The 11,194-nt window shown below is 41.2% G+C and overlaps 1 protein-coding gene across 1 annotated transcript; it reads right to left on the bottom strand.

The window, feature by feature from the left end:
- Positions 1–1,028: 1,028 nt before the first annotated feature.
- On the bottom strand, positions 1,029–7,558 carry and2 (actinodin2). The gene is made up of 6 exons (XM_031731173.2): positions 7,378–7,558; positions 6,744–6,839; positions 5,570–5,614; positions 3,537–3,700; positions 2,177–3,046; positions 1,029–1,887 (listed from the first exon to the last, which is right to left on the bottom strand). Exons 2-6 carry the CDS (start codon positions 6,814–6,816, stop codon positions 1,498–1,500), a joined length of 1,542 nt encoding a protein of 513 aa, XP_031587033.2. The 5' UTR covers positions 6,817–6,839; positions 7,378–7,558; the 3' UTR covers positions 1,029–1,497.
- Between the last annotated feature and the right edge of the window lie 3,636 nt (positions 7,559–11,194).

The following is an 11,194-nucleotide window of genomic DNA, read 5'->3' on the forward strand; positions in this document are numbered from 1 at the left end:
GACTTCCAGCTACACAGGGGTTGCTCTTCAGATGAATGAATTGGGCACCATGGAGCTGTATCCTAAAAAATATATATTTTGTGGGGTTAGCCTAACCTTAAAGCAGTCACTAGGTTTTAATCATTGCTAATTATATTTCTGTAAGTTTATGGGATGTCACTGCAGCATGAGCGCATTCAGAGCTTGCACAATTTGGACTTGAATGAACTGAAGATTTTCTAGCAGCAGACACCTTCACCCACCAGGACCGTTAAGTTTAATCTCTGATTTAATGATACTTAACCATGTCTGTTTCAGCTGTTGTTTGGAATTGGGTTCAATCAAGTGAGCGTGTCCTGGCCTACATCGTTACCTGACCCATCATCTTCATGCATTAGCAGAATGCTAGCATTTTAAAGGACTTACCTTTCCTGTAAGAAAAAAAGGGCATTTGTGATTAACTCAGACATATGAATATTCTACTTGCCCAAACTAAGATATAACGTTGGCAGTTAGCTCCATTAACTCCGTCCATGACGACTAGCTCAGGTGTAGCTAGTTTCTATACTATGGGTGTCACAGGAAGTGGAAGGGTTTGCCATGATTAGCCTCATCATTTCCTGTCTGCATTTGTGTTTCTCTGACAATAGAAGCAAAATGAAAAGAAAAGCACTGCCTTTAACCTCAAAAACATTCATCAGGGTCTTGCAGGGTTGCTTACTACCATTCAAAACATATATTTATGGTAATTATATTTTGGAAATAAACAGCTTATTGTTGCACATGTTGCAGCAATAAGCTGTTTCTATAATGGGGCACAAACCGGTGAAAGCCTAACACTGTTTGCCAGCTGGCACAATACACCCCTGCATGTTCACTGCAACAGCTGGGGACTGATGCATGGAAATTATGTGTACAATCATGGAGTAAGCATCACAGTATTTGGAATAGATTGACTCTGTGTTTTGCTGCTTCTCTTTTTCTATGTTTAGCTGCCAAGCAGATGTGTCTGTGACCGCAGTGTAAACAACAATTATCTAGAAATTAAATTCAAGTGATTTTTTTTCTTTATTCAGAACTTTACAAAATCTAAACAAATGTAGCTCTGTGAGGATTAAAGTTACAGAAAACCACTGAAACTAACTTTAAATACACCGAGGTAAAAGGTAATGTACAACAGAGAGAAAATCCTGCCCACTAATTTAAATTCAAAGTAACCTAACTCTACCACATCTATACAAACACCTCTTTTCGACAAACATAACACACGATGCTATACGTGGCATGGCACTCTTTTATTGTTCCTACTTTATAAGACCAGACTGAAACTAGGAAGCCTTCACCTTGTTTGAGAGAATGAGATGGATTATTTAAAAGCTGCATTGTTTTATGATTGATCTGAAGCTTTGTGAGGCCTTGAGGCTTCTGTCGAAGGTTGTGGTCGAGGAAAATTAGAGACTGCAGAGTGAGCTACATTGCCTGGCAGGTGTTGGTTCTGAGACTGATTTATTTTAAAATCTATTTGTACTGGCTCATGACGCCCCTGAGGAAATCTTCGAAGCGTGGAACAGCAAGCTGTGGACTAGCAGCTTCCTTGGCCGGCTCATCTGCAGCGGCGGCGGCGACGGGCTTAGCACGGTGCAGGCGGCAGTTGTAGTCGTATTCAGGATCGCAGTCTGGATCTGGCAGGATTATGCCATCCTCACTGGATTTCAGGGGCTTGGCACCAGAGGGTGGAGCAAACTTGTGACAGTTGGGGTCAAATGGATGGCAGAAGAGCTTGGCTGGAGCAATGACGTCAGCCTTGGCCTCAGGACTACTCTTGACTGGGATGCAGTCTTTGTCATAATGCACATAGCAGTCGTAGCCCTCCTTGGTCTTGCCACGGACACCAAGCTTGTAGCGTACCTGGTTGATTGATTGATTGATTGATTGATTGATTGATTGATTGATTGATTGATTGATTGATTGATTGATTGACAGATTGATTGATTGATTCATGTATTTTTGGTTCAAAACAGATGCAAAGCAGGCCGTGAAAGCATTATTCAACATCAGTTTCATTTTACTACATTATTAAACAGACAAAATGTTAAAGAAAAGATGAATTAAAGAATTATTCAGTGAGAAAGATTACACTAGATTAGATGAAATCACAGAAAAATTCAAGCCTGTTAACAGGACTTCAGATTCAGACCTGGTGCTCTGGGAGCTGTGGAGGGGACTTGCGCAGAGCGGCAGCAGCTGCCAGTATGCAGTATGGGTCGTAGCGAGGGTCGCAGGACAGAGGAGCAGCAGGGTGTGCAGGCTGATTCATGGGGGCGTACTCTACTACAGGCTTGGTCAGGCTGGCCAGCCTGGTAGCAGTCAGAGGGTTGCAGCCTGCATCAAACAGGGGGTTGCAGTGTTGCTCTTTAGCAGCCAGAGGAGCGGGAGCGTTGGTTGCACACAGAGGATCCACAGCTGGGTCACAGCTGGGTTGCATCAAGTGGTAGAAGCCAGTAGGAGATTTCTGGACCAGGGAAGCCATGCAGTAGGGATCCTTTGGGTTGCATTTGAGGGCAGCATAAGATGGAGCTGGACCTTGGGCTGGACGGTACCCATAGGCTGCTCTCAGGTGGTACTGCAGACACTCTACATCTTCAGGTTGGCAGATTCTGAGCAATTCAGCCCTCTTCTCAGCACCCAGGAAGGGCTCCAGGACAGGAGCATAGTAGTAGAAACCAGTTTGGCTCTTCATTGGCACCGGGGTATAGATAGGCGCTGGCACTTTGGCTGGAGCTGAAGGTGGCTCAGGGGCAGCAGATTTGCTGGTAACAGGGAACATGCAGTAGGGGTCAGTATAGGGGTTGCACAGCCTGACATCAGCAGACTTGATGGGGGCAGGCATCGCCACGGCCGCCTTTGGTTTGCTAGTTAACTCGGCGATGCACTCCAGATCTTCTGACTCGGCACAGGTCTTGTAGATTTCGCTGAGGTGGTTGAGGTAGTGGTTAAAAGTCGGTCCCTCTTCTGACCTGTGCTTGTTCTGCAGGTAAGCCACATAAAGACGATCCAGGTCCTCAACCTGAAGATATTTGGAAAGGGGAAAAACAAGTTAGCCTCCTCAAATCCAAAAATCAAATCAAATGATATAGAACCATAGAGAGTAAAACAAAGACGAACTCCAGAGATAAATTTGCACAAATCCTTCCTGGTGAGAAAAACAGTTACTTTTTCACTTTTGTCTAAACCACAGAGCTTTCACGGGTACTACACACTGAACACATTCAGAGGTTAATAGCTTATTAAAAACTGTTCTATAAAAATATCTGGGCAAATTTAGTTCTCTGAACTGCATAAATAAGGAACCTGTTAAAACTAAAAAGGTGGCTGAACCTTTCTGTTTCCTGCATTAAACATGGCATATTTAATTTTAAAAAGGAAAGAAAAACTCCCCTCAAAGTGCAGAGTAGTGATGCAAATTGTTGCCTCAATTTTTAAAGGAAAAACAAGCACAGTTTCATAATCGTGACTTGGAGAATCTGAATAATTAATGTGAAACAAGCTCCACTCACTCCCTCCTGGTTGTGGCTGTCCATGAAGTATTTGTACCATCCCCAGAAGTCAGGCACGCGTTTGAACTGGGGCACAGCCACAACGGGGACGTTCCTTCTGTCGCGAACCAGCTTTTTTAGGCTGGTCATCGCCTCGGCTTTCACATCATCAGACACAGCGGCCACTGAAGGGAAGGAAGAAGAGAAAACATACAGGAGTGTAGTTAAACTATATATATCATTTACTGCTTGTTATGAGAAATGTTCCATGATCTTTATTTTTTTTAGAAATTATTAATATAGCATTTGTCTGAATGTGTCTCTGACATCAAATAGTTATTTAACCGTCGCTGCAGACCAATCAAAACCCCCCATGGCAACGGCTTCCCCAACTGTGATATCCTTCATCAAGTCACAAGAAAAACTAAAGAAATAAAAATGCACACTTTACCAACAGCTCAAGGCAAACAACAAAACAGAAAACTAAGACACCTGCCCAGACACACACCAGTTCAATTGAGCATTCGTTGGATATCCCAGAAGAAGCCCAGGCCTAATTCCTGGCTCTAAGGTGTTCCCCAATGACAAATAGTTTCTTAAGGTAGGATGCATATCATGATATTGTCTTTGAGAGCTGAGGTTGATGCAAAAGATCTAAATATTAGCCACAGTTTTCTTCGTTTAGTAGGGTGAATCAGAGTTCAGGTCCAGTGGAGATGTTATAAACCAATTACAGGTTGGTAGAATTCACTGATGTCAAACTAGAGCCACAGGAAACTTTAATGTAAAATAAAAACGGCAAATCTGTACCTGCAGAGGACACAGTGCACAAAAGTCTGATAAACTGATTGTTGACCTTCATTTAACTGCATCTATAATTGGAACAGTAAATCCTGTTGGCAGTGAAGGATGCAGTTTGTTATAGTTAAGAGGTACAGTCCATAGATGGGTGAAAAAGAGAGATCACCCTGCTCCCCTCAGCTGCAGGTGAAGGAGAGCTTGAGCTGTGAATCTATTGTGCAGAGAGCAGGCAGAGCTTTTTTGCACTTTGTTTTAAAGAGTCGTTTCAGGACCAATGCAGTGACGGTGATTGTGTTGAAAAGCTCCAAAAGTTTAAAATACACTTAACACAGTTAATGTTTCTGAAATGATCGTTATAAACGATAAAAACGCTTCACCTGGTCTGTGCTAGTGGAAAGGGACCTGCTCACTGTTAGTTGTGTGGCAGCCTCCTGTCTTTGGATTAAGGTGCTGTCCAGACCCCACAAGTACCCAGGAATGCACTCGGTGTCCCGGTGCCAGACAGCACAGGAGACCCACAGAGATGCCAATGCCCCAGCAGGGCAGAATATATTAGAAGGACCTTCACTAATTTTAATTATGTTCCTATAGAACATAATTATATATATTACTGCAAAATTAAGCTGTGTTAACTTTAAAGCAAACCAAAAATTTTCTACTGTTCGAACTTCACACTGAAGCTTTAATCTGGGAAAGCATGGGCTGGCTTTTGTTTTACAGTCACCAGAAATGCATCTCTATAGAAGGCTGCTTCTTTGACAGGCTGCACCTCCATAAGATAGCCTAGAAGCTCTTTTATATTAATTTAAATGTGTGAATTGCATCATATTGTTTTTAAGTCAGGTTCCTCAAACTTTATCTCAAAGGAGAAATATTCATAAACAAAAAAATGTTATAATTTTAATTGGCCCAGCTATTTCTATTATAAGTAGATTAATCTCTTAATCTCTTGGTCTGTTAATTATCGTGTATCATAGGCTGACGTAGTTCTCGTAGAGCACTTTAGCTTCTTACTTTAATCCATTATCAAAATCCTGTTTCTGTTCACTAATTGTTTTAGCTCCAAACTAGATCTCCTCAGACTCTGTGTTTTATTGTGAACCAACATGTAAGTTATTTGGTGCTAATTGGCTGAATGGAAAGAAAAGGTAGCTACGTGGAGCATTTATCTCCCTATAAATAGCAGCGTTTAAGGTTTCTGTAGTTGGTTTTTAGGTTGTTTTGCCCCACGTTGCCACATCATACGTCCTCACCTTCCTCCTGCTTGTGCTGCTCCACTGGAACGGCCCCCAGAAAGTCTGTAAAACACAAGCAGCAGCCACATTAGCAGCAGCAGAGACGTTCACTGATTAGGAACAGATGTTGCGCTTTACCACAACATCAGGGAAAACGCTGACCCACTAATAAGCCCCCGGGTGAAACACGGCAGGTGCTGGAGCGCCAGGCAACATCCTGCAGATTAAATGCCCCCCCTCCTCCAACTCCAAGCCCCCACCCAGCCCCTAACTTGTATCGTATAGCTTTGAACCAGCCCAGTGAAGTTAATGCAGGTACTGGGGGCCTCCTTAAAGTTTACCTGTAAAACTACAAAGTCAGGCCTCACACAAACTAATTACAGATACACTATAAAAATGTCTGGTGGGAGGGGAGGCACGTCTCCGGGTCTCTTCTGCTCCTGCTGAGGTTTACAACTACAAGAAAACAGCCAAGTCAGCTGATTATCCCCGAAACTTTCATCTATTAATGTGGAAAATCTTCCAAAGGGGAGGCAGTGATAGATGTGTTTTTTATGACTGCAGAAAAGGTTTTGTAGTACTAAAGGGCATCATCATGACAAGCCATTTTACTGCTAAAGAGAGAAGGGTAATGGTGTTCCTATGACTCTGTGGCAGAGATTAATGTGCCCGGGGTTGGACTGTACTACCAGGTTGAAATGCTTCTAAAGTATTCGCACAATCAATTTTAAACCAAAAACAAGGAGAAAAACAAATCAGTACTCAGGTCTCTAATTGAAGTAAAGACACAGAGGAAATCAGAAAATGCAATTTATTTAAGCCAAAACATACTTACAGTATCAAAAGTAAAAGTATCGTTATTTACGTCAATAGACTGTCGGTGTGATAAATAGTTATTGATATGCTGATGTTAAAAGAGCATTTTACTGTTGGTCTTTCAGTTGTGTGATCGCTGTGAGCAAAGGAACTATATGTGTCAGACATTCAGAGTTTAATAAAGTAGATGACATCAAGCTTTAGGAGTTTAAAGGGCATCTAGCTCACCTACACTGGTCTAATTTAAAAATATTGTATCTGAAATCTCAAAATTAAAAAAACAAACAAAAAAGCTGATGTAAATGGTTCCTCGGCTCATTAAATGCCCAATGAAATATTTCCTAATATCATAGATGAAATTTATGAAAACTCTCACCTGGTAATAAAACAACTGCTAACAGGAATCCTGTGTGGATCAGGGAAAGCGACGGTCGTCCAACACGTGCCATTTTCTGTGGTTTCTTTGTGCTTCCTGGGGGAAAAGACAGTTAACAACATTCAGAGTGTTTGCAGGCTGAACTTCTGGAGACATAGTCTATTATTTCAATGCGACAAGAGCCTTATAAGTATCTTATTATTTTTGGGAGGTTTTTTTGTCTTTTTTAAGGCAATTTTTCATGTAACTGCTAGATATGGAAATCCTTGAGAAGACAATGCACTTGGAACAAAGAGAGCGCTTTTATTTAACTGTCTGATGCCAAGACAATAGAGAGGATTGAGGACATGCTGTAATAGAGCTTTTCAGGGATTAATGAGAGAAATAAGATGTCACTTCTGAATATCAGAATATCAAATAAAGCGACTGAACTCGACAATTCAAACAGCCAAAAGCTTGAGATGTTCTCTTGGCTTGCTGCGTAGAGAGCTGCTGAATTACATCTGTTGTTCTCAAAAAGACAGATGGCTTCTAAAAGTTAGACAACCTCACTTTTCTAACAAAGACAAGGCAGATGAGGCTACAGGCGACCACTCCAGAATTATGAACTTTGGGGGTTATTATCGGCCCTTACCTGCAGAAGGTGCTGAAGTTGTGGCCTCTTGTGATCACCTCTTGGTCCAGCAGCTCTCTTGGGAAAGGGGAGGGGGCTGTCTTCACTCTGGTTATCTGAGCTGTCTAAACCTTTTTTGCTCTCTGTATGGGCCGGACACACACGAAAACATTTTAAAGGAGCTCTCTCCTTTAAAATGTATGCAAAAAGGCATGTGATACAGTTCGCCTGCTCCAGGATTGGCTCCTGTGCTGCCACTCATCCAACCAATAGGGGTCCTGTAATTATGAAAGGTGAGAAGTATGACAGTATGGCTGCAAGGTACCATTTAGAGCTTCTTTCCTCACAGGTTTGGATTTTATTTTAAAATAAAATAAAATAAATGGGAAGGTGTAAATGTGTAAGGTAGTGTAAGTAACCTTAAGAGACTTTAGAGCATGAGGTACTCCTGGTTTTCCTGGTACTTCCCAAAATCATCCTCCATAACTAAAGGAATGAGTCTCCTGTGTTATCTTTTCAAGCTTTCTCTCCCCAGGAACAGCTTTTCCTGCAGAAAATCGACTGCAAATAAAAAAATATTTCTACTCTGTTGCGTCAGTGTATTGACTAATGTGTGAGCAATATTTGCAGGATGACAGAACATGACTCATTTCACCTCAGTGATGCAATGCTACATCCAAGCAGCAACAGTTGCAGCTCATTTGATAATGTTTGTGAACCTCCCGTGAGTCTGTGGTGTCAAAAGTCTGCAGCCAGTCAGCTGTTTTATACTGGATGTGAAATCTGCTGCTGGAGAGAGAAAAACAAACCCAGAGCCAAATTCCTTCAGCCAACTCTGAAGGGAGATTTTAAATCCTACCAACCAGAGTGATGGTAAAAAGGGTGGTTTCATATTTTAAATACACATCTTTTAGATGATTAAAAATGCTTGCTTTTGTTGTACATGCATATTTTCTGCTTTGAAACAGCACAGAGGAGGTGTAAGCCATTAGGACAGGCAGGTCTCATACAGAGAGCTACTAATGAAGTAATCTGCTTCTGCTGTGGAAACAGAGCCATCAGGGCCAGCATGCCAGCAGCACTGTTTGCTACATGATCCTGATGCTTGGATCATGCCACGTAGCCGGCACAGCCTGCAGGCTGTGTCAGTGGAATATATATATATATATACTGGATTTGGGAGCTATGGAAACGGGAAAACTGAGCTTAAAAGAGTCAAACAACATAGGAAGCTAAAAACCAGATCAGCTCATTGAACTCAGTGTACTTAATTGTAATTTTTAGAAAGCTTTTTCAATAATTTGTGTGTATCCATGACTTTAGGCCCTTTACTTCAATCATTTTTCTGTTTTAGCTAACCCTTAAAAACTGTGACCATCTTCCATTCCAACACATCACTCAGGTGCTCTACTGGATTTGTGATCCGGTTGCTCCTGTGTTATCCTGCTGGAAGTGGCCATTAGAAGATGGATGGGTGCACTGTGGTCATACAGGGATGGACATGATCTGCAGCAATACTCAGGTAGGCTGTGGTGTTTAAATGATGCTCAAGCGGTACTAACAGTCCCAAGGTGTACCAAGAAAAGCCTGTTGATGCACAGTGGGATTGATCCATGCTTTCATGCCTTTGACATTCAGTTCTGACCTTACGATCCAAACGTCACAGCAGAATTTGAGACTCAGATTAAAGTCACCTAAATCCTTTTTCTTACTCATTCTGACATCATGTATACATGTTGAAGTGTTATGATTTGCTGCCATGTGATTGGACATTTGCTACTTGATATTTGTGTTGAAGCAAGTGAGCAGGCATACTTAATAAAACAGCCTGTGATTATATATACATACATAAATATATGTTGACAGAGAGACAGACCGAGACTAAATCAAATTACTAGTCTGTCATTTATTTTCGAAATATTTTCTGCATTCACACAGTTTGTTCTCAAGGACATGTGACCATCTCGCATGACTGACAGTGACTCAGCCTTGGCTATGATCCATGCAATTTGCACATTTCTGAATTACCAGGTTTGTCACAGAGGGAGGCAAATTGCTATCCTCTTCATTTTAAAACAGATCTGCCATCACAACAAGTCAATCTCTGTGTCTGTGTGGAAAATATACAGCAACTTAAGAGAAATTTGGGGGGGGGGGGAGTCCAGAAAGTGCTTCTTGTGAAGAAAAAGCTCATTAAAAAACACAGAGCCATGTTAATGATGATGCCTGTCAGACGTTTTTACAGTACTTTAGCTGTGCTTTGAGTTGCTCGTCAAACTTAAAGAACAATAGCAAATATTTTCTGTGGTTATTACCACATTTTAAACAGAGTTCATAAGTGCATGCAGCACAAGAAAGAAGCACATTAATGGATGAGATGATACCAACAGCTTCAGCTGTTTTAAAGTTATTGCTCAAAGGAGTCAGTGTTTACATCGAATGAAACTCCTGAAGCAGTTTTCAGTGAAACCTTTATCAGGCATTATGTCATGTTAGGAAATGTCTTTTTGCATCGAATCTATGATTTACTGCTGCCATGTAATTTCAGCCTAAAGTATCTTAGTAAGTATTACTTGTGAAATCCTGCATAAACATTCCTGTTTAGTAGATGAGGAAAAACATAGATGAGCCCCTTAATTTTTATTTTTCCTTTAACTGCAGATCAGGTGCGTTTGGTTAACCTTTGGCTCAAAGCACAAATGTGGAAAGAAGGCTTCAGAGGGAGCTGTGGTTTCTCAGCTATTGAATGTAATATACATTAAAATATGACCTAATGTCTACATCATCCTGCACACTCTGAAATTCCTAAATGTGTATATTTTGCAGTGAGTGGGCAGGATAATCACAAATGTGCAAAGGTGTTTTAATAAAGCTCATGATTTCATTCTGAGACTTTTGTTAGTGGCTGTGCATCTTAAGCCTGTGTTTCATTTTGGAAACTTATTCAAGCTTGATGTATTTTGCTGCTTAATGCACAATTACCAGTGTCTTGTATATAACTATTGGACATCCCTCTGCTGACAGCACACTTCTCTGTTTTTCTGAATCTGTACAGCCAGCTTTTAAAAACCTGCAGTTTGCATTTTGTGTTCTTCAGAAGCTTCTTATCAGTCTCCAACTTGTGCTGAATAGTAATAAAACCACATCATGCTGCTGCCCACCACTGAAAGCATACAGTAGGTGACCTTCAGATCAGCATTCTCATCCATGCTCATATTGAGGTAGTCTCTCTTTATACAGCTAATTTTGGAAATGATAAAATCCACATGACATCCACACTGAGAATAATAACTGCTCTGTTCTCTGTTGCATTGCAGACATTATTCCAGTCTCAATCGTGTTCTCTAGAAAGACTGTATGTAAACACACAGCAGTCTGTGTGTTTACATAAGTATACATGTGAGTGCTTCTCCAGAAGGTATCATATCTCTGTGTGTTTATTGGTGTGAACTTTGCCTCAAGCTCCAGTCTCCTCAGATTAGTGAAAAACCTCAATTAAGTCCATTTAGTAAATTTGGTGTCTTTATTAATTAATAATAGAGACACTTGATGATGCAACAGTCCCAGAGCTTTCATGCTCAAAGGCATGATGTTGAAGGTAATTCATTGCCAGAGTATGCTTTTGGTTGCTGGATTCATTTCAAAACTACAAGCTCACACTATGTAAGTTGATGTTAACACATCTGACGGCACAGACTGTTCCTGTTGAGTCCTGTTAATATTTGTTTCTTTGACCGACAGTCATTAGGAGAGGGGATGTCTGATGTGAGAGCTTCACCAAATGTGAAAAACTGAGGTGTCTTACATGGATAAACTGCTTAGCTTGCAGATTAGTGCC

This window comes from Oreochromis aureus, linkage group 18 (genome assembly GCF_013358895.1).
Source record: "Oreochromis aureus strain Israel breed Guangdong linkage group 18, ZZ_aureus, whole genome shotgun sequence".
NCBI lineage: Eukaryota > Metazoa > Chordata > Actinopteri > Cichliformes > Cichlidae > Oreochromis > Oreochromis aureus.